General features: G+C 53.1%; 1 protein-coding gene across 1 annotated transcript; it reads right to left on the bottom strand.

Annotated features, from left to right (window-relative positions):
* On the bottom strand, positions 1-26872 carry LOC118843373 (cytochrome P450 26B1). The gene is made up of 6 exons (XM_036750983.1): positions 26669-26872; positions 21558-21782; positions 5167-5442; positions 4442-4597; positions 3713-3994; positions 1-3397 (listed from the first exon to the last, which is right to left on the bottom strand). The coding sequence occupies exons 1-6, from the start codon at positions 26870-26872 to the stop codon at positions 3005-3007; spliced, it is 1536 nt and encodes a 511-aa protein (XP_036606878.1). The 3' UTR covers positions 1-3004.
* Positions 26873-27565: the final 693 nt, after the last annotated feature.

Below are 27565 nucleotides of genomic sequence, written 5' to 3'. Positions count from 1 at the left end.
CCAAAAAGAGAAGGAAGGCCAGGCAGAGCCCCTTTTTTTTATTATGGAAGTCTATAAAATAGCCACATTGATTATGTTCGAGATCACAAATCACACAACATTCATTTTTAATATGCCACACGAAATATTATATACATATTAAAAAACACACAACAGAGAACACACTCACACACACAGCACCAGCTCCGTAACAATGACCAAAAAAAAAATGCAAAAACACAGTGCGCTCTTTGCTCAATATTAAAAAACCAACAACAAAAATGGTTGCGATAAAAACATATTAATATTTTTGAACCACGTTTACAATAATGGGGGCAAGGGGTCATAGTTTACTAAATAACAAATATTTAACAGCAAAAAAACCCTTTATACTAAATATCTATTTTGAATTATAACAAAAATAGTACTCATAATAGTTTATAAAGACAGACAAAAAAAACAAATTGTAACATTTCTGCAACCAAAAAAATTGTTTTTTGTGTATAAAATAATATTATAGCAAATTGGGCAGGGTGGGATGGTGCAGGGGGCGCCACCACCAGGGCCCCGACATCAAAAGTGCTTTATTCCGAAAACCCACTGCAGGTGGGGCCTTATGTGTGGGGGAGGCAGGGGCTGTATTAGTTAGGATGCCCCCATCTAAATCTAGTGCTAAAAGACACACAGTCATACATCCAGAGATGCTTGTGTGTACACATATCTGGGCATACAATAGAGTTCCTAACAGATGGGTGCTTCTGGCCTAAAACTGAAACCAGCCCATCAAGGCAAGTGCCTTGGGTCCACTTTTTTTTTTTCTAGCTTTAGGTTTTGGTGCCTTGGGATGTCTTCCTTCTCTTTCCTTCCTGGCTTCTCTCTGCATTTGTACCAGCCCCACCGGTTCTTGCCCAGCCACCCTCCCAACCCTCTGCCCACCGATCTCCTTGAAGAATCCTCCAGCCCTTCTCCTAAGTCTTCCGAAAGATAGAGATGCACCAAGTCCTGGCTGGTTTGCATCATGTTACCCAGAATGCCATTCTTCAAGGCGACCCTGCCCTAGGGTTCTAAGACTTTGAACCCATGGTTTACGGAGCTGCAGGAGAATGGGATGGGGTGGAAAGGAGCCGGACAAGGTAGGGGTTAGGAATGGGAGGGGAAGCCCAGCAAGCAACTCCCCACTTTGTCCTGGCCATCCCTTCTTCCCTGTCCTGACTTCCTAGCAGGTGAACCTCATCCACAGGTAAGTGAGAGGGACCTTTGTATCAGGCCCACCATCTTCTCCTCTTCAGATGCAGAGAAAAAGCAGGGCCTGGAGAAAGAGGGAGAACTCAGTCCTGCTGCTGGGTACCCTGAACCCTCATTTAGTAGCTGTTTCTCAGAGTCCCTTCCATGTCTGCATTTAGTAGTAGAGAGACTCAGGCAGGAAAGCTTCAAGTCAGATTCAAGGAGAAGGGGGCTTGAGTATTTGTCCTCCTTCCTCTGTCGGCCCCTCCTGGAGCAGAGGCTAATGGGCCAGTGGCATCAAGGAAATATGGATGAGGGGAGGCCTGGGGAACCTGGCGGGAAGAGGAGACAGGGTAGGGACAGAGCCGTGGCTTCCTCTCTCAAGGAAGCAGCCCTATCCCTGTCCCCTCTGCTCTGAATCCATCCACCCACCCAGAGAAGGAAGGGGAGAAAGGGGGGCATAGATCAGGGTACAGGGTCAAAGTGGCCTTCGAGTCCCCAGAGGGGTGGCATTTCTGGAAGAAGGGCTCATGGCAACAGGCCACTTCCCTGATGAAGCATGATGTACACACCATCTGTAGCAAGAAGAACCATGGTTAGACCATTAGAAGAATGCTCTGACCCAGGGAAGGGCATCAGATGGTGGATCAGGGCCCAGGGCCCGGGGGAAATCATCTTTTCCTCCTCCTTCTCAGGAGATCGTGAAGAACAGGGCATTGGTTGGGAGGCAGGGGCAAAAGAAGAGACATATGAGCTCTCCAGTCCTGCAAATTCTGGGCTTCCCGGGGACTGATAAATAAATATAAGGGCAGGGGATGGGGAGGGGCTTAGCTCAAGTGCTCTCAGTGGCAGGGGGTGGGCATGGGGAGGGGAGTCTGGCTCAAGGCTGATAGATGGGGAGAGTGAAGCTGAGTGTGCTCACCCTGGGCTTCCAGGGCTGATGCTGGCAGGGGGTGGGGAGAAGGGGTAGGTGGAGGAGGGGGGAAGAGAGGGTAAGAGTAGCAGCAACAGGTGACTTCAAATGTCCAAAGTGGCAGTGAGAGTCTCTAATGGGACTCACAGTCACTTTGGCTCACCACCCCCAAGGCCATCACCCAGAATGCCTTGCTGCAGGATAACCCCCAAGCCTGGGGAAGTTCTGAGGGGTTCAAGGCCTGGTCTGAGCAGTGGCAAGAGTCGGGGTAGAGCAGGCTTGTTCTTGAGAGTTGGGGTTGGGGGGTGGGAAATAAGCTAAGTGGGTGGCTCCCTTCCCTACATGTTAGACTCCTCCTCACCCCAACCCAAAGAGGAGAACAGAAATAAAATGGGCACTGCGAGGGAAGGGAGGAGGGCAGGGAACTGTGTGAAACAACAACATCAAGAAAACACTGTCAACACCACACGTTTAACACTGCAAAGGGCATGCGGGTCACCAGCAGATCACAGCCTTCTTGGTGCTGGTGCAGCACCAAGCAATTCCACCCCAAGCAGGGAGGAATGAGGCGCTGGGCTGGGAGAGACTAGGGAAAGGGGAGGGGAGTCAGAGAAGGGAAACCAACCCCTTGCTCCAGCCCCGTATTGTGGGGATGACCCTTTTGGCATTGGCCAGACAGTGCGGGCCACCAAAGGAAAGGAGAGAAAAGCTTTTGGATCCTCTCTCCTCCCCCCTCAGCCTTTTCTCTTTGCTTCCAGGGTCCCCCACACACACACACTGACACAGGTTTCCTTGTTAACCCCCCCCATTCCTTTGCTGGCTCCCCCCACCACTGAAGCTATGGGAAGGCTGAGGTGGGTGGGGGGCATACATCACTAGGGAGCCCCGTTAGACGGTGGCCCCCAGCATGGCCTCAGTCTCGGTGAGAATCTTGTTCTGGTTGGAGTCCAGTCCGAAGAACTTGACGCTGAGGCCGTCCACAGGGTGGAGGACAGGGACCAGGGTGATCCGCGGGAATGTCCGGCTAGCCAGTTCGAATCGACTGGTGCTGGCCAGCTCCACTGCCAGCACCTTCAGGAAGAGCTTGGCCAGATGTTTGCCCAGGCACGTCCGGACACCACCGCCAAAGGGGAGGTAGTGGAAGCGGCCATCTTTATCTTCACTCCGAGCCTGGCTGAAGCGGTCAGGGTCGAACACATCAACATCCTTGAAGACTGGTGCCGTGTCATGTGTGTCCCGGATACTGTACATCACACTCCACCCCTTGGGGATTTGGAAGCCCTGTAGAAGGATTAGAACAAATGGAGAAGGCCATTGAAAATGGATCTGGGAGAAACATGGGGAGGCGAGCAATTGGAGGAGCCTTAAAAACTGACCAGGGGCTCCCAGAGGAGAGAGCTGTGTCTCCCCATCAGACCAGGGACTCCCCAAGGGCAGGCCCTGTCTGCCCATCACACCAGGGGCTCCCTGAGGGCAGAGCTGTGTCTCCCAATCAGATCAGGGGCTTCCTGGGGGCAGGGCCTATGTCTCCCCATCAGACCAGGGTCTCCCTGGGGGCAGGCCTTCCTGGCCTTTCCCCTGATAGCCCACACTCACGTCTAGCTCAAAAGTCTGCAGCACAGTGCGATAGCCACCAGAGATGGGTGTGAAGAGGCGCATAACCTCCTTGATGACACAGTCCAAGTAGCGCAGGCCAATGAGGGTGTCCAGCCTCAGGGCACCCTCACACACGCAACCATTGTGCAGGATACCATTAGCTCGCAGCTCCTCCCTCAGCTTCTCCAGCACGTTGGGGTGCTTCAGCAGCTGCATGATCAGGGAGGTACTAGCACTGGCCGTGGTGGCATAGGCTGCAAAGATCAGCTCCAGGGTCCCATCCTGCAGTGGACACGGAGGGAGTGGTCAGGGCAAGGAGCCACTGATTGGGCACTGCCCAGAACCCCCTTTGCTGGCCCCTCTGCTGTCCCTGAGGCATCTTTGGGGAAGGGGCAGCAGACCCTCGAACACAGAAGCCTCTGATTCCAACTGTTCTCTTCCTGTTTGGTGCTGCTAACTCACTTGAACCTCCCCAGAGTTTCGATTTCCACATCTGTAAGACCTGAGTTCAAATCAAATGCTTCCTAGCTACTTGATCCTAGGAACTCAAAGTCTTTGTGCCTCAGTTTCTTCATCTGCAAAAAAGAGTGCTGCCCTGCTCCCCTCTGACATCATGTGATCCTAGTATAACAAAGGGCAAGTCCCTTCTGCCCTCTGAGCCTCAGAGGAGAGGACTGGGGCCGACTGCCTGTAAGGCCCCTCCCAGACCCTGGGCAGGGCTGTGCCCACCTTCAGCTCTTGCATAGTCATCTCCTTGCCATGCTCTTTGCTGCTCTCGATGAGGATGTCCAGGGCATCTGAGTAATCCTTGCCCTGCGTGCTCTGCAGCTTCTCGCGGATGGCCTTCTCCAGCCCTTTCTGCAGGGTCTGCCGGGCTTGGATGCCCTACAAGGGAAGGGAAGCCTTCAGGAATGCAGGCAACACTGGGGGAATGAGAAGGGAGCCCAAGCTCCCCCAATCGTCCCCAAGACGAGGTCGCAGGAAGGCAGCAAGGGTTCAGGGCTTAAGGAGAGTCTGGCCTCAGCCTACAAGGACTCTGGTGCCCAGCTTTCTCAGAAAGAGATCCTTTCTTGAAAGGATCCGGGCACACATCTTCCTCACAGGATTCTCACTCCTCCAGATTTCTCTCCCTCAGAAATGCCCAGAAGACCCTCAACTTCCAACCCCAACCCACTCCATCACTTCAGGTTTCTTCTCTGCCCTCTGCATGTCCTAAATAGGTATGCCCCTGTAACTGTCTTAGAACGTAAGACCCCTCTGTGGGGGAGGTCCTTCCTTCCCAGATCAGGGCTTTTGCCATCTATCCAATGAGTCATTTGGGAATATCCTGCCCCTTAGACTAGGGGCTCCCTGAGAGTGGCGACCCTGCTCACTCCTCCCTCCCTCCCTGGCCTCAGTGCCCAGTATGGGGCCCCTGCTCTGAGAAGGTGCTCAGGCCCAGGGGTTGGACTCACCCGACGGTAGCCACTGAAAGGGAGGTCGACAGGCAGGGAGAAGACATTCTCTACAAACTGCTGGTAGACCTCGAAGAGGTGGGTGAGGTCCTCCTCAGGGATGCTGAAGCCCAGGAGGACTCGGACAGCCATACGGAAGGTGAGTTTCTGGGCCTCCTGATAGACATTGATGGCCTCAGGGTTGCTGCTCCAGGCCCTCAGGGTGTCTTGGATCACCAGCTGGATTTTGGGGAGGTAGGACTCCAAGGCTTCGTGGCTGAATATCTTGGAGAAAACCTACAGAGGAGGAGAGATCCGGAACTTTGAGTACCTGGCAGTCTGTTTCTACCTTTCTGGTCTTCTTAGACTCTACTCCCTGCTCCGCACAGCCCCGCTCTCCCTCTCATGCCCAGAGCGCACTGCTTTGCCACCTGGGCTTCTCATACTTCTGGGGATAAGAGTTTCAAGCCTTGGCTCGAGACCTACCTCCACAAAGCCTTTGCTGGTTTCCTCAGCTCCCAGAGCTCCCCCAAGCCGAGCTTTCCCTGCTCATTCAGTATAAGTCCTCTATAGAATCAGGCGTATTATCCTCCATGATAGACTGTAAACCCCTTGAGGGCAGAGTTTGTCTTTGTATGTTCAACACCTAGCTGGGTACCTGGCCAGCAGCAGGCTCTCAGTGAATGCTTCTCTGTTGATTGACCAACAGAACACATATTCTTGTTCCCTGATGGTCCCAACAAGAAATAACCAAAAGCCCTTCTCATTTCTCCCAACCTTTCATGCAGATTTCCCCATGTTCTTCTCTTATGTGGCTTGTGTTAGTGTCCTTGTCTGTCATGTCAGTCCTGTCTGACTCTTTGTGACCCCATCTTGTGTTTCCTGGCAGAGACACTGGAGGGCTTTGCCATTTCTTTCCCCAGATCATTTTACAGATGAGGAAACTGAGGCAAACAGGGTGAAGTGACTTGCCCAGGGTCACACAGCTAGTAAGTGTCTGAGGTCACATTTGAACTCGAGTCTTCCTGACTTCAGGCCCAGCATTCTATCCGCTGTGCCATCTATGGCTGCCTAAGCCTCCCATTAGACCACAAACTCCTGAATGGCAAGAAATAGAGTCAGGAAATGTGTCTTCGCTCATCTTTGTATTCAGTTCAATAAGCCTTTAGTAACTAACTCCAGGCACAGACTTAGGCTCGGTGATATACAGACAGAGCTGCACATTCTTAAGTCTCTTCCCTCAGCAGGTCTACTAGGGCACAACATGGGGTTGGAAGACAATGCTGCTCTGATGAACAATGGCTATCCTGATGGGCCAACATTGGGTCTGGGGTCCCGAGGATGTGTGTCCATCCCAGCTCTGCTCCTGAGACCTGAGAAAATGGATCGATGGGGCAGAGGGTCCTAGGCTAGCGATGGCAGGGCCCAGATTTGATTAGGACCCCCTGATCCTCCAGCTGATCCAGTCTTATATTTGGTCCCATTCAAGAAGTACAAACAAATCTCCAGTTGGAATGACTTGGGTGGATTAGCCATCATTGCGAATAATCAACATGGCCCAGAAGGCATCAGGAAAACCTCAATTCTTGCCTGTGACCTTAACTAGTGGTACAACCATAACCGCTTTGACTCAGTTCCTCACTCATAAATACAGATGATGATGCCCATGGCATCCACCTCCTAGGGTTGTAGGGATGTTCCAGTAAGATAATGCACATAGAATGCTCTGTAAATTACAAAGCGCACAGGACTACAGGGCTGGCTGGGTGAAGCGAGTTTGGGAGCACATCCCACAGCATCCCTAATGGTCAGATCACTTGCTGCATCACCAGGGGACCTAGAAAAGGGGGGCGATAGGTGAGGGCTGCTTAAATCCCATTAGATTGTAAATCCCTTGAGGACAGGGACTACCTTTGGCCTCTTTTTGTATCCCTGGTGCTTAGGCAGTGCCTGGCACATAGTAGGTGCTTAATAAATGTCTATTGAATTGAATGGGAAATGGGGTGGAAAGGAGCTCCTTGGGGACCTCAGCTCCACTACTTCCTACCTCTGTGACCTTAGGCAGGTACTTTAACCTCTTTGTTATAAAATGAAGGGAGGTTGGACTAGAGGACTTCCAAGTTTCCTTCCAACTCCAAGAGACAGGGATGAACAATATGACCTCCAACCCCAAGGACTCTCTAATCCAATCAAAAGGGTGTCGCCAAACCCTAGACAAGATGCCTTTTTAATCCCTTCTGTCTTTCCCAACTGCTCTTGGCAATGGCCCTACTCTCGGTTTCCATCTCCCCTCCCCTCTTTCCTCCTGATTGGCTCCCCAAGGTCCCCCCCACCCCAGCCCCCTCTCCCAGTCAGCTCTCCACACATTTTTTTCAGGCAGCCTGTCGCCCGCCCATGGAGTATAGGAGATGAGAGGGGCTGTTTGTTTATTTGTGGATGCCTAGGCCAGCCGGGCCTACATCCCACCAATCCCCCACTCTGTGCCCCCCTCCCAGCAGGATAGGGGTAGGAGATGAAACAAGCTAGTGGAAGGAGGGACAAGGTAAGAAGGTCAGCAGGGGAGGCAGGGAGAGGTGGGCCAGGGCTAAGGAAGGGGGAAAATCTCCCTCCTGGGGCCCTGCTGCCCCCAGAACTCCAACCGCATGCAGGCACGGGGGCTGGTGCCCAAGCAGTACTTCTAAGCCCCCCCCCAAACATAACAACCTCACAAACTGTAAATTTGAGAATTTCCCCTGCAGTCAGCTGGAGGAGGAGAAGGTAACATTTTCCTGGCCGGAGACGTGCATGGCTAATGGCCGGGACGTGGGCCCAGAGGGTTTGCTGAAATAGCAGCCCTGGCCCTTCCATGGCCCGGCCAGGCCTCACAATAGCACTTTCATACCGAAATCCCTGGTGGGAGGGAGGGAGGGGAGGAAGGAGTGGGGAGACAGATGGCCCAGCACAGGCTGAGGCGGGGTAGGTGTTAGGGGTCTACTCCCACTGGGGACAGGAAACTGGAAGTGGCCTTTAGTGTTAGAGAGGGACAGGGAGAGGTCATCTTGACTTACCCCTGCCTCCAAGCTGCTAACTTCCCCCAGTGTTTCCCCCTTCCCCGCCCCACTTCCCTCACCATGGGCTCACCCCAGAAGAAGGAGAATTTCTTAGCTGGCCTCAGTAACTCATTCCAGAGATGAATGAAGTCAAGCAAATAGAGAGATCTCCCTCTGTCTACCCCTAATCTTTCCTGTCTGAGGGTCTAGAGGAGACAGGTCTCCAGGTGTTTTTGGCCCACCTGAACTCTAAGGAAATAAGGGGAGGGCTATATTGGAATCCAAGTCCTCTGACTCTCTTTTCCATCCTGGAGAAATGAATTCTTGCCCTACTGATAAAGGCACCAACCCAGGGTGCCACTAGTGCCACTGGGCTGGGCTGAGGGACTACCTGATTGCTGATAAGGGCACCCAGTCTGGCACTGGAGGGGGGGATGGAAGGTAGGATGCTAAAACATTACTGGAGACCTTGGCTGGAGATAGCTCTTCCAGGGCATAAGAAAGAGTGGTCCATGGGTGACAGGGGCTGAGGGAAGCTGGATGGGGCTCCCTAGGGGGCAAAAGAAGAAGGGGAAACAGGTGGGCTTTGGGAGCCAGGGACAGTCTGTCTGCATGGCCAGATGAAGGAGCAGGGCCAGAAGCTAGAGTTCTTATCTCCAGCCCACCTAGCTGGGCTGGGCTAGGTCCCAAGAGCACACATTGGCGCATCCAAGATTCAGACTGCTGCTGCCTCCTTCTCTCCACCCATAAAGAGAAAGTACCCACCCAGTAAGGTCACCTTGACCAGCCCATGACCCTTTGAGGCCAGAAGCAGGTCCACCAAGCACCACCTCCCAGGCGGCTGCAGAGAACGACTGCCCTCTTTACCTATCATTGTCCCAAAATGACTCTATGGCTCTCCTCCTCACATGCAGCCTCGATGGGCTTCCTATCCCCGTCCTCTACCCCCGGCCTAGAGGATGCTCAGCACTGCCTGGAGTCCCCAGCAAATATCAGTACAAGTCCTCAATATGCCTGGCCAACTTCCTATGCTCCTCAGTTCTAAGACTCAAGAATTGGGAGGTAGTATGGATGGAACAGTAGTCCTGAGTTCAAATTCTACTTTTTCCATGTATGACCTATGGAACTAGGGGCTTGGATCTGATGGCCTCTGAGGTTGCTTCTGGATCTAGGATCCTGATGGTGGGTCCCATGGTGGGTCAACCACTGAGTCACTTCACCTCTGGGCCTCTGTCAAATATGGCTAGGAATAAGTGGTCTTTCTACCTCCCGGGCCTGTTGTGAAGAAAGTACTAGAGAAATGTGACGTCTTATTATCATAAGTACTACATAGGATTCTATACATAGTATCATAAGAGCTATACATACTGTTCTCATTCCTTGTTGATATCATGGTTCAGAATGGGATGGGACCAACCCGGTAGAATGGATGCTCCTTAAGGGCAGGGACTGTCTTATTTTTCTCTCAGCCTTTTATGCTTAGCAAAGCACAGGAGGAATGCCTCTGGAGACCCTCCTTCTCCAGAGCATGGAACCAAGGCCTAAAGGTAAGCAGGAACCTGCCTTAGGCTACCAGCATGGAACCAGGCTGAGATGGAGCCCAGGGCTTCTGGCCCCTGTGCTGTGGATTCCAGGGAGCTGGTAGGGGGCCACCCTAGCACAGTTCTGGGCACACCTCATTTTCCCTTAGCTGCCCCCTCCCCCACTACAAACAGTATGATCTCCCTGCCCCTGCTCAGTTTTTCTTCTCCCCAGCACCACAAATGCCTGCTTCCCCATAGTGAAGACAAGATGGATCTCTCCTCTCCAAGGAAGCTTGGGAAGAAAGGCACAGAAAGCCCCAGGGCCATCAGAGCAGGCAGAGACCAGGCCAGTCCCCAACACCTATACACATCCCCCACCTGGCTGGATTCCATCAAGGCAGGGCATCTAGGGCGAGAGTTTGTCTCTTTGGCAGGGACTGGGAGGAAGAATAATCAGTGGCCTGAACCTTGAAACCTCAGGACCTTATTAAGTGAGGAGTATTATATACTGGTGCTCCTCTGGGGAAGGTTGGAGGGGGCAGGCAGGCAAGAGTTAGAGGCAGACAGAGAGAAACAGAGACAGAGACCCAGAGAGAGAAAGAAAGAAAAAAGAGAGAGGCAGAGAGAGACAGAGTCTGAGAGAGAAAGAGACCGAACACTGAGAGAGGGACCACCTCTTAGGATCATAGGATAACAGGCTAGGAAGGGACCCCAGAGATCACAGGATCCAAGCTCCTCAGTCCTCTTTGAACTGTTCCAGCAGGACAAGGACTTGGCTGTATACCAGGGACAGGAAGAGCCCTAGACCAGGTAGGAGATGATGCCAGGGTCTAACTGTCCCTGCATGGGCTTCCATGTCCTCCTCTGTCAAAGGAAGAAACTGGACTTGACCTCTGACACCTCTCGAAGTTCTAAAGCTCAGCCTCAGTGACCCCTGTACGTTTCTGTCACTAAGCCAATGCTACTGCTTCTGGACCAGCCCAATGCAAGGCTTTGTGAGAGCCTCCTGGCCCCTAGAGATCTCCAGGGCTCCCTGCCCAGTGTTAACCAACCTCAACATTTCTTAGAACCATCAATGGCTCGGAAAGGCCCAGCCCTTCTTGAAAAGAACCACACCCAAGGGAGGTCTGGTCTGAACCCAAGGACTGGGTTTTTGGCAATCGGCCGCCTCAGTCTGAATCAGCCACCCTGGGGTCAGTAGCTGGGCAAACCTCAGAAGGAGCCCGACCTGCCTGCCCCTTCTCCTGTGGGATTCCTAAGGATGACTGGTGCCCAAATCTATGGTCATGCCTAGTGCTCCCCCCTCCCCACTGCTTCCCACTTTCCTTCTGAGTTTCCCCAGAATTCCCTCTCCCCCCATCCCCCAAACACTTCAAATGCAAATGAGACTGAAAAAGAACCCAGACCCTGAGCAAGGTCAGGGAGAGGAGGGCACAGAGAGTGAGACCTTGCCAACAGTGTGGATCCTTTGGGAGGGGAGGCTAGAGGCACATGACTTCCATGAGGCTGGGTGAAGGATGAAGGGAAGGGGGCAATCAGGAATGCCAGGTCCCATCAGGCAGAATCCCACTTCTGCTAGTGACAACTCTGTGTGACCATGGATAAGTCACTTCTTCTTTCTGGGCTTCAGTTTTCTCATCTGTACACTGCACAAGCTAGATCATAGGCTCACAGAATCACAGACTTAGAGGTCAGAGTTCAATGTCCTCAATAGACCGAGGTCACACAGCTGATAAGAGTCTGAGACAGAATTTGAAGCAAGGTCCTAGCCACACTTGCGACCCTAGGGAAAGTCTTGTTCTTTCTTTCTCCCTTCCTTCCTCCCTCCCTCCCTTCCTTCCTCAGTCCCCTCTTTCCTTCCTTTCTTTCTTCTTTTCTTTCTTCCTTCCTTTCTTTCTTCTTTTCTTCCTTCCTTCCTTCCTTCCTTCCTTCTTCCCTCCCTCCCTCCCTTCTTTCCTTCCTTTCTCTCTTCTTTTCTTCCTTCCTTTACTCCTACCTTCTTCTTTTCTTTCTTCCTTCCTTCCTTTCCCTCATTTTCCCTACCTATGCAATGGGCATCATGGCCCACATCCTCACTGTCTCCCAGAAATGTTCACATTGCATGAGTGTTTGAAGGCACCCAAGCTGAATCAGAGCCGGAAGGGAGCTGACCTTGGAGATGAGCTAATCCAAGCCCTTTATTGGACAGAGAAGGAGACTGAGGTCCATAGTCAGTGACAACCCAAGGAAACAGGAAAGTTTAGCAGTAGAACTGGTATTCAAACCCAGGTCCTTCAAACCCTAATCTGGCCAGATCTCCTCTCCTGTTGATTCTCTGGGCCTCAGATCAGGACTATGCCTCAGGGGGCTCTGGGGGGTTGGGGGCAGGGCAGAAGCTGGACTTTGGTCTTCAGGTCCCACAGAACCACAACTAGACTGGGGGCAGCAGCTTGGCAGGATTGGGAGGGGGCAGCAGACAGAAGGGAATCTCCTGGATGGAGACAGTTCCCTAGAGCCAGTGACTCAGGCAAGGGTACAGGAACAGGGCTGGACCCAGGGGGCTGGGGCCCAGGAATGGCCAAACCACTTGGAGACCCATCGTATCGAGTGGAAAGTATAACACTGAGCTGCCAATCCAGGCAGGCAGAGGTAAAGGTGTGTATTTGACATTCAAATCAGACACCAGTAGAGAGGGAAAGGAAATGGGGTGGGGGGGGAGGGGGAGAGAAGAAACTCACTTCTCCCAGTCTGACAGTTTGTTCCTGTTGGAGGTTCAGCTCCCTCGAAGAATTCCCCTGACCTCCTCTCCTGTTCAATACCAGCTCAGCTCCTCAGGCTAAGGAACCTTCAAAAGTAACTTCCTCCAGAAATGCCTCCGTGATCACTCCAGGATCCTCTAATCTCCTTCTCTGGTCTCCCTCACTGTGGATTGTCTTATCATGCCATCAGAGGAAGGAGGCATGGTACACAGAGCACTAGACTGGGGAGTTGGGGAGACAGGGAGCCAAATCCTACCTCAGACACTTACTAGCTCTGTGACCCAGGAAAGTCCTTCAATCTCTGTCTTCCTCACTTTACTCATCTGTAAATGAAGGTGATGCCAGCATCTACCTCACAGGAAGGGTGGTTAGGATGAGGGTCTAATGAAACAACCCATATAAAGGATTCCTATGTAGCACTATAAAGTGCCACAGTAATATATCCAGGGTCAGAGATAGTGACAGCTTAGGGAAGTAGCCAAGCCGGGACCAGAGGATCCTACATCTCCATCTGGGAAGTCACTGAGCCTAAATCCCTCAGATGTGGGAAGTGACTTGCCCAGTGTCACACAGTGGGTATCAGAGCCAAGATTTGAACTCAGTTCCTCTGACTCAACGGATCCTGTTGGATGTTCTTGAGGAGTGGGTATTGGAAGGAACCCTCCTCTGGAAGTGGGTGATGCCTGTCCTCATTCTGCTCACTTCATAAGCCCAGGTCCCTTGTCCCTGGAAAGTTCTACTTGGGCCCTGACACTGACCAGTCTGGAGACCTTGGCCAGGCCATTGCTCCTTTGGAGGACAGACTGCAGGGGGCAAAAGGGGAGAAAGGTCACTTGATACTTTCTGGGTGACCTTTATCCCCCTAGGCCTTAGTTCCTCAGGTATAAAATGAGGGGGTTGGAGTCCATGGCCTCTGGAGTCCCCTCCACCTCGAGAGCCTCCACTTTACAGAGAAGCAAACCAAGGCAGAGAGAGAAAGCCTCAGGCAAGGCAGCCCCAGCAGCATGTAGCTGAATGAGTCCCCCTGGCTCCCAGATCTGGGGAGCCCAGGACCAGAGAAGGCTCAGTCTGCTGGTGGTTGGTAGGTAAAGGCAGAGAAGGAAGACTCATTGTTCTTGGCCAGAGTGAGGATGGGAGCAGGCACCCTGAGAAGTTCAAAGCCAGCTCACCCTTCTCCCCTTCACACTGGTCTTTAGGTGTAATGGGTGAGGTCTCATTTCTCTCCAGAGGATGGGAGTTTCCCAAGGTGAAGGCTGCCCAGAGCCATCAACAAAAGCATCATCATGCCAGCCTTGGGCTGATCCTGCTCCAAGGCTTAAGAAGTCTGAGCGGAGGGCCCCAGAGCCTCCCCCTCACCCAGACACAGCCTCCCTCCTCCAGCTCCCAGGCACCCAGCTCAGTCTCCCCCCACCACCTCCATCTCCCCAGGCGACCTTCACTGCCTGGCTATCTCTGGGCCCCAATCGCTTGTGGGCAGCCAGCCTGCTGATGGCCCTCCCTCCAGCCCACCTCACGCCTGGCAAAATAGAAACTTTGTGGGCGAAGGACACCAACTCTGTTGGCAAAACAAAGGGGCTGTTAGTGTATCTCTTAGCGAGACTGAGGAGAGAGATGCAGTCAGCCAGCCCTGGACCTCTGCCGGGACATCCTCCCTTCTGCTGAGACATGGCCCCTCCCTGCCTCAAAGGTGGCATGGCCTGGCACATCAAGCACTAGTTCAGGACCAACCCTGCCGTTTTCCAGAGGGGCTAGTGACTCGCCCAGAGGCAGGATTGGAAACCAGGTCCTCTGATTCCAGTGCTCTAATTCTTCTCACTAACTCATTTGTTCTTCATCTCCTTGAAAATATTCTTAAATCTAAGGAAGGGACCAGGAGTCATCTCCAGGCTCAGATTGGGGCTTTCTAGGATCAAGGCTTGTGACTTCTTCCTGAATATCTTCCCATAATCCTCCAGTCCCCCAGAATCACTTGGATACTCTGCCAGTTATAGCTGAGTACAGTCCCTCCTTTCTACCAGTCATTTTCCTCAGAAGCATCTTACAGAAAGGATTAGTCTGTAAATAGGGGTCAGGATGGAGAACTATCAGAGAAAAGGGAACTATCTTTAGGATGGGAAGAGTAGAAGCCCAGAAAGGCAACAGGAAGTGTCTAAAGATGTCCAGCAACCAAGGAAAGCTGAGCTGAGATCTCCTGTAACATGGGAGGGAGCCTGGCACAGGGGAAGAAGCCCTGACTCTGCCAAGGAAGTCAGATCCCACTCCTGATACATCTCTGACCCGGGCAACCTTTGGCAAGCGTCAGTCTCTGGGCTTCAGTTACTTCATGTGCAAAAAGAGGGAACAGGACCAGGTGAGCTCTGGAGTTCCTTGTGGTCCTAAAATATCAAGGGATTTGGGCTATATAAGGCAGGGCCAACTGGTTCTTTCTCCAGGTAAATGGGACATTTCTTAGGGTTCCTCCCAATGCAAGGTCTCAAGGACGACATATGCTGGGGCTCTGTGACAGGGTCTCCCATCCTGCCCATGTCATAACCTTCAATTTGGGGTGCCCCAGAATCTCAACAAAGAGGATGACAAAGTGGAGGCAACTCAGAGGACGGGGAGGACAAGGAGGACGAGGAGGAAGAGGAGAAGGAAGAGGAAGAAGAGGATGAGGACAAGGAGGAGGAGGAGGATTAGGAGGAAAAAGAGGAGAAAGAGGAGGAGGAGGAAGAAGAGGAAGAGGAGAGAGAGGAGGAGGAGAGCCCTCAGCATGATTCACGGACCAAAAGGGGATTCAGTAAGGAGAGCTGACTCACCTAGCAAGATGAGCCCTCAGGCTTAGCCCAGCAGAGTCACAGGACAGCTTGAGGGGAAGGGAAGATGAGGGGGAAGAAGACTGAAAGGAGTAAGAAGAAGCAAAGGAAGGGGGCAGAGGGAGGGAGGAAGAGGACAAGGAGGAAGATACAGATTGCATCAAAGAGGCAGGTTGGGGGGGTGGGGAGCCTGGGGATGCTGGGATCAGGGATCCTCTGAGAAATGAGTATTTCCTTCATATTTAATAACTAATTATTGTATTAGGATAGGTTTTCCCCCTCTTCTACTTCCTCATCCCGATACCAACCAGTGTGGCCAAGATCTAATCAGACAGTAAAAGAAATTCTAAGTTTGGGCTAAAGGGAGTATTTCCTGCTCATAGTGTTTGCTCAGACAGGTCCTGGGAAAATGTTGATTCTCCTTCTTACCAAGACAGGTGACAAGGAAATCGAGGTCTCTTTGACCAAGGTTTGAGTGACCTAAGTCAGGTACTCCAACATAGGCCACCTCCCACTGTGGGAGCCAGTCAGGGCTGATTAGGCATCCCTGGGGAATACCTCCTCTTCGAAGGGCATATAAATGGACAACCCACAGCCAGGAGGCCTCTTGAGTCTAAGAGAGACAGCCAAATGACCATCCTTTTATTAATAACCTGCTGGCCCTCTTGACAAAATGACTAAGTTACCCAGAAACTACGGCTCTCAAACATTTTTAATCATCACAGTCTTCTCATCAGAGATAGACCTAGAAGCATGACATTCATGGCAGGTCATGTGGTCAGGCCAACCCCTCCCCACTGCATCCTGGCATCTGCTCTGGGACCTGACTTCAAGACTTGGCAGGGGGTCCAAATATGGGGGCTCTCGACTTTTGAAAAATCTTTTCAATAATTGTATTTCAAAAGAGTTGGTTTCCTCTCCAATCTCATGCATTTTATTCCATGTATTTAGAAGCCCCTTCTGAGAAGGGGTCCCTAGGTTTCACCAGACTGTCGACAGGATCCAGGACTGAGGAAAGGTTACAAATCTATGTTGTGGAAGGTTGTTTGGGGCAGCAAGAAGTGAAATGACACCCAGCACCTGTCAGAGGCAAGACTGAACTTCAGGTCCCGACTCTTCAGACAGCTCTCTGTCCACTAAGGCACACTGCCTTGACTGGGTCAGAGACAGCTGCTGATGCAATGGGGAGAACAGGAAGACCTGAGTTCAAATCTGACCCATAGAGACACTTCCTAGCCATATGAGACTGAGTGAGTGACTTAACCTATTTGACTCAACTTCTTATCTGTAAAATGGGAATAAGACCATCTACCCTCCTCGAGTTCTCATAAGGATCAAATGAGATTATATTTGCTAAAAAAAAAAAAAAAAAAAAAGCAGTTAGCACAGTATCCAGCCCATAGTAGGTGTTATACAAATGCTCATTCCCCAGACTGACCTGCTCCAACTCTTGGCCCATTTGAAGCCTGTCCCAGCTCCTTCTCCCTGCTGGCAGGTTACTCAACCTCATTGCCTCCCTCCTCCCACTCCTGTCCAAGAGAAAGAGTCATCCCCACCCTGATTTTACCAGCTTGTGAAAGGCACAGCACAATTTCAATTCAGGACTCTCTTGAGCAACACAGCCCATACTGGCCCCAGGACCACCAGGACAGCTGAAGGGAGAACACCTGGAAAGCAGTGTGGCTGTAAGAATGGCCCATGAAACATCTGGTCAGACCTCCCAGAGTTGGGAGCCCAGGCTGGTACCAATGGAAAGAGTGACTCTCTCAGCCTCTACTAGGGAGGCCCCACCACACCCCACCAGGAACTTCCCACACTTTATCCCCCAAAGCAAGCCCTAAACCCCACCCCAGACAGAATGCTGACCCCAGCCACACAGGGACTCCCAAAGAGCCACAAACTGACTTCGAAGCCTGGCCACAGATGGAGTCCTGATCTTGGCCTCAGAATGACATCTAAGCCTGGCCACAGACAGACCCCCAACAAGCCACAAAATGACACCTAAGCTTGACCACAGAGGGACCCCAAAAGAGCCACAAACTGACTTCAAAGCCTGGCCACAGAGGGACCCCCAAAGAGCCATAGAATGACTTCAAAGTCTGGCCACATATGGAGTCTTGGTCTTGGCCTCAAAATGACACCTAAGTTTGACTACAGAGGGACCCCCAAAGCGCCACAAAATGACACCTAAGCCTGGCCATGGACCATCCAAGTTTAGTGGGGATTCCTTTCATCTAGGGTAGGACTAGGTGGCTGCTGGCATCCCTTCCCACTCCTAAATTCTATGATTCCACCCTGCCCCAACCCCAGCCTTTCCATTCACAAGATGTGTGGTTCATAGGGACCATGGATTCCAAGCTGGAAAGAGACTTCAGAGTCCATCTTGTCCAACCTCTTCTTTTACTGAAGAAGAAACTGAGGCCCACAGTGAAGTAACTTGTTCAAGGTCACACGGATATAAGTGGAAGTACCAGGATTCTAACTGAAGCTCCTTCCACTGGACCAGTCAGCAAGTTGGTCCCACCTCACTGCTGAGACTTTAGGGTCTCATCCTGCTGGCTGGGCAGCTAGGTGGCACAGTAGATAGATCAAAGGACCTGGAGTCAGGAAGACCTGAGTTCAAACCCAGCCACAGAGACTTACTGTCTGGGCAAGTCACTTCACCCTGTTTGCCTCAGTTTCCTTATCTGTAAAATGAGCTGGAAAAGGAAATGGCAAGCCACTCCAGTATCTTTGCCAAGAAAACCCCAAATGGGATCACAAAGAGTCAGGCACAACTGAATGACAACAACCTGCTGGATGGATTCCAGAAGCCTATATACCTACACTGAGGCTGGCATGGAAACCGTTACAGGTGCATCCTGTCCAAGGAGACTCCTGATGGACAATTCCACCTTTTCCCATCATCCCTCAAGGCTCCCTTCAAGCTCGACTTCCCAATTAAGACAGGAAGGGGGCAGGGCATCCCAGCTCTCAAGACATCTCCCTCCTCAAAACTTGGACGGCACACATGGTCTGAATTCTTCCTTAGACACTTGCCACACACTACTGAGAGATGAAAGCACATTTTTCCTGGGTGTGTTTTTAACTCCCCAACCACCCAGGAAACTCCTAGAGAGGAGGATGGCCCTTCCCTTTCCTGTATTCCTTCCCTTAAGGAAAAGTTTTCTTCCAGGAGAAAGGATGGATAGCCATTCTATTCCAGGGGCATATTAAAAAGATTCCCCAAGGAACTCTTCACATAGCCAGCTCCCTAAGGGCTACTGGATAAGCAGGCTTCAGGAACTGGGCAATGACCCAAAGCCTACCCTCTCCAGGAAGTTGTCTCTGATTCCCCTTCTCCTTCAATACTTGATTATCATCTCTTGTTCACTTAGTAAGCAGCATAGCATATCACTTGGGTTTATATGCTGGCCCTCCTCCTTATTAGAAGCATGACCCTGGCTAAATAACTTCTACTCCCTCATCTATAAAATGAGGGGGCTGGCCTCAAAAATACCTTCCAGCTCTGAACTGAAGATCCTATGAATTCCACATCCTTACAATGAAACTCAAAGATCCAATATAATTTACTTACAAAAGCAGTTGTTTCCAGTTGCAATAGAAATCCTAACAATTTAAAAATAACCTTTATCTCTGATATAAAAATAAAGATGCATCGCTGACTATTTAAACAAAATAAGTATGATTAAAATTAAATGTTAACTGTTTTTTTTAAAAAAGCATTCTGCATCTTTGGCCTACCTGGCTCCAGATCTGTGATCTGTGTGCCTGGGCCTGATGCCCGATTGCTTGCTCCTACTAGACTGAAGGCTCCGTGCGAGCAGACGCTGCCACATCTAGATCTTTTGATTTGGTCACCTTGGGGAAATGCCCACAGCAGAGACCCAGGGATGCCCACATAATAGAGTTGCTTCTGGACAAAGCTTTAAAGGTTTTCAGGCCTTTACAAACATGGTTTCTTTGGTTCCTCACAACAACTCTATGAAATACTGACCACTATTGTCCCCGTCTTCTAAGTGAGGGAACAGACTCTTCCAGGTCGTCTTGGGCAGAGAAGTGGGTTTTGAACCCAGGCCCTCTGAATCCAAAGCCCTGTGGCTACCAGGGTTTTATCAGGTTTGTTTTCCCCTCTGTGCTCAGCAGGGGAAAGGGAATAAACAGTTATTAAGTCTCTATATGTGCCAGGCACTGTGCTAAATGTTGAAGATACAAAGAAAGGCAAAAGACAATCTAATGGGGGAGACAACACACAAACAATCATGTACAAACAAGATATTTGCTGAATAAACTGGAGACAAACCAGAGGAAAGGCATTAACAATTAAGGGCCATGAAGAAAAGCCTCCCTCCCCTTCTCTGACTCCAGGAATCTTGTATTTTTCTATGTAAATATCGGGTCTATCTAGCCAGTGTATCTACATGTCGGTGTGTCCCTCCCTCCCCAGGGGGAAGTTCCTTGATTCTGTATCTTCCCTTGTATACTTTGTATCCTTGGCATCTGACACACTGTATTCTCTTAATAAACGCTTGCTGACTGATTGAAATGAAATGCTCAATGAATCGATGGAAGGAAGGCCAGATAAAACATTAAAAATTTAAACGCCCAAAATGCGTGTAGCTCCTTGGATAGAACGGGGTTGCTGGGGGGCAGAGATTGCTTGTCTAATTGTTGGGTTTTGTCTGCAATGCCTAGCACATAGTAGGCTCTCAAAAAAGGCCTGTGGAATTGAATTGAGCTCTATTAATAACAAAGCCCCACGTGCTTTCACATTCTCATTCCTTAAGCACCTCAAAGGACAACTCCCTCATTTCAAAGATGAGGAAACAGACCTGGAAAGAGAAAGTGGCAAGGGAGGTTGGTCCTCGAGATCTACGGGCCTGTTTGAAGGGGAAGGCTGCCCCAAACCCCAAACTCTGCACATTAACTAGAAAGGGCTTCTTTCCCCAGCTGCCTGTCCCCTGCTCGGGTGAGGACCTAGTGAACCCCGGACTTGGGAGGTAGAGGTGGGAAGTGGGGGCGTGCCCAGCCGTCTGTCTCGCTGGCAGCTTTAAGAAAGGAAGTTGGGGGCGGCGCTCAGGGCTCAGCTTTGGGGTTACTGCAGTTCAAACAGCACGTGCCACGGGGCGGACCCCGGGGAGACGCTGAGGCGGCTGCGGAGGCAGCGGCAGGAGGCGGGAGAGCGTGGCAGGCAGGGAGGCCTGGGAAACTCCGGGTTCTAAAACCCTCCTCGACTTTCCTTTCCCGGTGAGGGCCTTGGGGTCAGCCAGGAAAGTAGGGCGCCCTTAGGGCTGCCCCCCACATCCTTGCAGCGGCCACCTTTCTCTGTGCCCGAGTTCTGCTCCTGGCTCCAAAGGTGCGTGCCCGGAGGGGCCCGGATCTCCTATTCGCTCCCCGCGCCTCGCTCTCGCCAGCCCAGCGTGTCCCTTTTAAATTCCTCAATGGAATCTCAGATGGAATGCAGCATTTTGAGTTGGGGATCCTCGGAACTTCTGAGCCTGGTCTCAAGGTTCGGACCCCGAACGCTGAAACGGGGCAACTGCCTCGAGCTTGGACTCCCCCATTCTGCTCAAACCTGACACCCTCCTCCCCGCCTCGCTGCCCTCCACCTCCCCAGTGCCTATCGTGAGACACGAAAGCGCCAAAGACAGCCTCACCCGAGGCAATGACGGTCCCCTGGCGCTCCCCCTCTCTCCCGTGGAGGTAGAGACGACTGGGGGAGGGGATAGAGAAGGGCTTGGGGTCCCACAGACCGCCAGGGGGCAGGAGGAGGGAGAGAACGGGCATCACGCAGCTCTGGCTGGGAATGTGGGGGGGGAGAAAAGGGGGTGATGTGTCCCTGGCACCAGAGCGCGATCCGGCAGAGTGAGGGCGCTAGAGAGAAGGGAGCCTGGCTGCTACCCCGACCACACTCCCTGCAGGGCATAGGGAAGGGAGGACCTGAACCTGGGTGGAGCAGGCAAGGAGGGGGCCAAGGACTCCAGAGGATCTGGTGGTGGAGCGGGGCTCGGCCCAGAGCGCCTCTGCACATTCTCTTAAGATCTTCGATCTGGAACTGGAAAGGGCCCCAGAGGCCATCTAACGCAAAGCTTTCCTTCTGCAAGAGGAGAAACTGAGGCCCAGAGAAATGTTGATTTGCCCAAGGTAGCAAGAAGCCTTCCCTTCCCCGATGTGGCAAGAATAGGGGGAGATCAGCCTTCGTCTGGTCGCGGGAGGAGTGAAGGGGGCGTAGAAAGTAAGAGGAGCCTGGAAAACTGAAAATGAAACCAGCGTAACGGAAAATCGAGCCTGGCCACCAGGAAAGCCGAGGCAGGCCGAGAGCCTTACCTTCCTCTTGTTGCGATGGACGTCGCCGATGGAGTTGGCCACGGTGTTGGGGCCCAGGAGCATGCGCGTGCTCCGCGGCCACTCGGTGCTCACCAGGTGGTGCTCGCCCATAAGGATCTTGCGGACGTTCTCGGCGCCCGTCACCCGGATCAGCGGCCGCCCCAACAAGTGGGTCTTGAATACGTTGCCATACTTCTCCCTCCGGGACGACTGGAAGCAGGAGCCCTGGGGTGGGGGTGGGGGGCCACGGGGGAAGGACACATAGACAGCAGGTCATTTCTAGGTCAATCAGGGAAACTTTTTTTTTTTAGGGGAATAGGGAGGGAGCTGTAAGGGACCTCGGGGACCATCTTGTCCAGTCTCCTTTTACAGGTGAGGAAACTGAGGCCCTTAAAAATAAAGTGATGTCCAATATCTCCCAAGCGTCATAACACCGCTGGCGGTGGGGTGGAGGAAAACGAGGAAGACGGTTAAAAAGGTTACTCTGTGTAATGCTTTAAAGTTCCCCAAATATTTTACATAGGATATCTCATTTGATTCTTGGCTCCTTGGGTGCTGTCATTAATTTTGCAGACGAGGAAACTGAGGCTGAGACCACAATCAATTGCAGAGACCACAATCAATAGCTATTAACTGTATGAGACAGGATTTGAACTCGGGTCTTCCGGCCTCCAAATTCATCCTGGATGGTGTGTGCCGAGGGCTGGGAGGGAAGAAATTCCACTGACCCTTCCCCCCTTTCTGGCTTTCCGGGCCGAGGGAGAGCCGCTGGATCTCCAACAGAACTGCTTTTTGCCCTTCAGCCCTCCCCTGGCTTCTCTCCCCTCTATCACTGACGTCTTATTTTATTTTTTTCAAACGCCAACTGGAAAAGACATCATAATCTCCGTGGTAATAAGTGGAGACGCGCAGCCCGTTGGCACCAAGTCGGATAATATTTTCTCTGCACACCCCCTCCCCCTCCCCTGGCCCACGGCTTTCAACTGCGGCTCTCCAAACTGTACCGGGCGATGTGCGGAGCCGCGAGCCCCAGAGGGACCCCGAACGGCCCCGCCCCGCCCGAAGCCCTGCCCTCCCCCCCCCCCATCCCCAGCCTGACCCAACCCTCCTCATCCACTCTTAGAATAAATCTTTCCAGGCTCCTGTCCACGGGCTGGCGATTCCCCGCCGGATGGCCAATGGCCAGCGCCTATTTATAGCCGCTCACGGTCCCCTCCTCCCAGGGCGGCCGCTCCGGAGCGGGGCAGGGAGGGGGTGCCGGGGCGGTGATGGGGGGTGGGGGGAAGGGATTTCTGTGCCTGGCAAAATATATGTGTGTATGTATGTATATATATGAATATATATGATTTTAATTTTTTTCTCGGTATTTTAATATGATGTCATCCGCCGTCTTGCCGGCGCATTCTGGAGGGCGGCAGGGCTTCGGGGTGGTTTATGACCACTGAAATAATAAATAAATTTATTTCAGAACATAACCGTAATAGAAAAGTGTGTTCCCTGCGCCCTAGGGCTCCGGGGCCGCTGCCGGGAGGGATTCCCAGGCGGATCCGAAGCGAATCGGGACGGGGCGGACCGTGGAGCTCCTGCTGGGGGACGGAGCAGAGGAGGGGAGGAGGGGGCTGAGGAGGGGGAGGAGCGGGGCCAGGTCGCCGCGGAAGCCAGACACAGAAGTGGTTTTGTCGACTGTGGGTTAATTAGGGGGCGATTACGCGGCCGGGCGGGGCGGGGTGGGGTGCGGGGCTAGAGAGCTGGGACTGCAGGTAACTCGATCCCAGCCGTCTGGGCCCTGAGTAGGGGGTGGCGGGCAGTAAATTGGGACGACCCCGACCGGGATGCCTGGAGTGGGAGGGGGGGAATGACAGGAAACCCACCAAAGTTTCCGAAGGGCGGGGGGCTACGGGGGGAGCAGAGTTCCTTTCTCGTTCTGACATTGGCCACTGTCGGCTCCCCTTCCCCCCACCCCCAATCCGTTAACACTCGGTCCTGGTCACCAGAGGGAAACTACCTGTCTATCTTCCTCTGCCCCTTTCCTTTCTTCCCCCACTGAGGTGCTCGTTTTGGGGCTTAAGATCTCTCCGCCCCCACCCAATGATCCCGATGTGGGGAAGGAGGGAGGGTACGAGCCCAGGGTCTTTCTCCAAAGCCCTAGCGATCCCCGAGATCCCCCCCTGCTTCACCTCACCCTGCCCCCTCCTCACTTTTCTTTCAAGGAAAAAGAAGTCCAGAAGTCTGTCTGTACGTCTGTCTGTGTGACTGTCTCTCACATACACCCATACCTACACCCCCCCACCCACACACACACACGTACACACACACTCAAGTCTAGAACCCCGGCTCCAGGCTGGGCTGCAGCCTTCCTACCCAGCCAGGGCTTCTCAATCACTTTTCCACATGGCCTTCCGCAGAGGGGCTAAGCGAGGCCGCGCCGCCGCCGTCTGGGGAGCAAGGGCGGGAGAGAAGAGAAAGCTGGGGAAGCTCGGGAGGCCCCCGTGCAGGCCACGGGCCCAGGAGAGGTTGGGGGTCCGAAGCTTCGGGGTCCCCTGGGGGAGGGGCTCCAGGTATTGGCCCCCCGCCCCTCCCGTCTCCGTCTACACTGCACTGCCTCCGGATCTCCTGGGTGGCGACTCATTCCAGAGCTCTCCCTTGATCAGAGAGAGACGCAGCGCGGGGCGGGGGCCACAGTGGGTTTTGGGGGGCTCCCTGTTTTTCCCTCGCATTAGAGCTGGCTATGAGTTTCCTGAGGGCCTCTCCCCCCGCCCCTCCCGGTTCCTCGCCTCTGATCTGCTTAACTATAATTAAAGTGCGCTTTTGGTGGCATTAATAAAGACTTATTTGTCCGCCGTTTGCACCGCCTGCCTCCACAAAGAGGACTTTCATCGGGCGGCCACTCCAGCCGCGAGTCCAATTTATACAAAAATGTTGTATTTTTAGCTCGGGGCTCTATTTAGATGGCGCTCAGTGGAAAAGGAGAGCCCTTGGAGGGACCCCCGTAAAAATCTGACAAATGGCCCCCAAAAAACATAAAGGTCCAATTCACCAGGGCACCCGTTAACCCCTTGGGCGCCGCTGCCCTTCCCCCGCCCTCTCTTGGACCTGGCCAGCAAGCACCCTCTTAGCTCTCTCAGTTTGCGGGACCCCCCCCCGGGCGGGGCCGGGGGCGCCTGCCGGGGGGGGGGGGAACAGGAGCTTCTGGGATGTGATTTGGGGCCTGCAGCTCCGTCAGACCGTGGAGGGAGCCCGCCGCCGCGGCCTCTGTGGGTTCTGAAATTTTATTTCCTAACTTCGCGGCCAAAAAATCCCTGTCGGCCGCCGTTAACCCTTTCTGCGCGGCCCAGGTGGGAGGGAGAGGGACTCGGAGGCTGCCGCGCCTCCCTGACGGTCTCGAGTGGATTGTGTCGAATGTGCGGCAGCACACACACACACACACACACACACACACACACACACACACACACACCCCTCCCGCTAAAGGAATGGGGGAGACAAGCAGAGTGCCTCTCGCTACCAAGGAGTGACCGACGGGGCGAAAGTGGTCTAGGGGCGTGTAAAAGATGGCCTCCCTCCAGCCCCCTCCCTCACTTGATCTACCTGAGGAATGACCAAGACGGGCTATTCCAAGCCAGTTTTCCCGTTTCTAACCAGACTCCTCTACCAGGGCATGCATAGCATCCCCTCCCCACTTTCTTCCAGTACCATAGGAAGAAATCTAGGCGCTGCTTGGTTTCAGGTCAGCTTCCCTTCTGCATTCCCAATCATCCCCGCGCCCCCCCCCCCCGCCCCCGAACACACACACACACACACACACACACACACACACACAACCGTCATTTGGCTCTTAAAGCTCCCATTCCCAACCCACTACTAGGGACAGCTAGGGGGCAGGGGGGGTATAACATTGCAACAGCTATTGTCCAGCACTTAACCAGGTTAATTCCGGTTAATCTCCATCATACCTCGGGGTCCAGTCCTATCCCCCACCCCCCCCACCCTAACCCCAGATACCAAAGGACCTTGGGACTGCGGGATTTCTGAGGCTAAACCAGGAGCACACGCTGAGCTCCACGATCACACATGGGCCAACAGTCCCTTCCTTCTCTGCCCAGGTCTTCCTTGGACAGCCCTAACTAACCTCGCCGCCCTCCTATTTCTTCTTCAACATAAATAAACAGAGGAAACTTTTCCAAACAGGTAGCCGCGTGCCTCGGGCTTCCCCAGCTTGTCACTTTTCCTTTCGTGTACGTAGACATACACACACATACACTCTCTCTCCCAGAATGCGAGCTTTACCTGGCCAAGCTGAGCCAGCTGCCAGGACCCGGCCCTCTCCTTAAAGAGACAAGTCCTCCTGGGCAGGCTGGCTCGAGTCCCCTCTCCTTCCTCTACCCGCTCTGCGTCCCCAGCCCAGCCCAGCCGAGCCGCAGCTGCGGCAGTCTGGGGACCAGAGACAGCAGGCAAAGAAGCATCGAAGAGGCAGGTGGGTAGGAGATAGCGACGGGCTCAGGCTAGGGGTCTCCCCTTCCACGGCCAAAAGCCACACTCTCGCCCCATTGAAGAACTCACACCTGGACTGCCACATATAGACACATCCCCCGTCTATGAGAGTCCACCGTCTACACCTGCCCCACTCCCGCAGATGGTTTTTGGAGGAGTTGGGGATAATTGTATTTAAGATTCTAGAACGCTCCCCCACCCACAGCCACGGAGACTCCCTTTCGCCCAGCACCAAGTCCCACAGTCGCCCTGGCTCGCTACCCGTAAGACTCCCCAGCGGTCAGTCCAACCTTCTGTCACACTGCCAGAAGATTTCCAAGTGGACAATGCACTTTTCCCCTTTCCCCCTCTCCTGGAATCTGCAGCAGAACCCCATTCCCTCTTTACCTCTTGCCACCCTCCCACCTGCGCTGCCCTGTCAGCCTGACCACCTTTCATGACCTCCCCCCAGCTCCTCAGTGCCCTCCTCCTAAGGAACCTGAATCTCCCTCCCCAATGCCCCTAAGCCCAAACCTAACCGCCCAACCATCCCCGAGACGAGACAGTGCTCACTCAGGGACTGCGGCAGTGGGCTGGGACGGGTCCGAACAGGAGGGGAGCCCTTGCGCGCGCGCCCTTACCTGGAGCAGCCAGTGACCCGTCTCGCCGATCAGGGGGAAGCCCATGGAGCCCTTAGGGATGGGCAGCTTGCAGCTCTTGTCCCGGGTGGCTGCCCAGCGCAGCTGCCACAGCTGCTGGGACACGGCCAAGAGCAAAGTCACCGAGACCAGGCAGGCGGCGAAGGTGGCCAGAGCCGAGACCAGATCAAACCCCTCAAAGAGCATATTTTTGGTTGGTTCGCTGGCTGGCTCCAAGTGCTTGGGAGGGAGGGGAGAGGAGGGAAAGCGATGGGGGAGGGGAGCAAAGGGAAAGGATGGAGCCGGAAACGGGGCTGCGGTGTGGGGTCCCTTGCTCGCTCCCCAGATGCAAAGAAGGCAAGGCGGGGGGGGGGGGTGTGGGACTGGGGAGAAAGAGCCTGAAGTCTCAGAGGGGATCTAGAGGGGGAAAAAAACAGCCTTAAAAAAAGACCCGAGGCCACTCAAAGTGTAACTTTGTTTTGTGTTCCTTTATAGGGGGGTGGGGGGCGGCTGAGGGGGCCGGGGCGGGGACTGGACTAAGCACAAAGCGCTCAAGTTCGCCCGCTCTCTCTCCAAGCACCACGCTTGGTGAACTTGGGAAAACTTGTGCCGGCGGACCCCTCCCCCTAGCTCGGGGGGAAAGGCAAAAATAAGATGAAACAAAAATGAAAAATTAAAGTGCAATCAATTAGTCCAAAGGATTTGTTTTTAATTCCAATTTCGGAGGAAAAAATTAAAAATTCTAATTAAGGAGGAAAGGAGAGGATGTCTCCCCTAGATCCAAAAATCACCGGAGAGCCCCAAAACTTTTGAGGGAAAGAGGAAGGGAAATGATGATTTGGGAAGTGCGGGGACCTACCCCCCGACTCTGTATCTGTTCAAACTTTAATGCGGTGCCCC

The sequence above is a fragment of the Trichosurus vulpecula genome, chromosome 3 (assembly GCF_011100635.1).
Source record: "Trichosurus vulpecula isolate mTriVul1 chromosome 3, mTriVul1.pri, whole genome shotgun sequence".
In the NCBI taxonomy this organism is placed as follows: domain Eukaryota; kingdom Metazoa; phylum Chordata; class Mammalia; order Diprotodontia; family Phalangeridae; genus Trichosurus; species Trichosurus vulpecula.
Note: the sequence above shows the minus strand (reverse complement) of the source record. Positions and strands in the feature narration are given on the sequence as shown.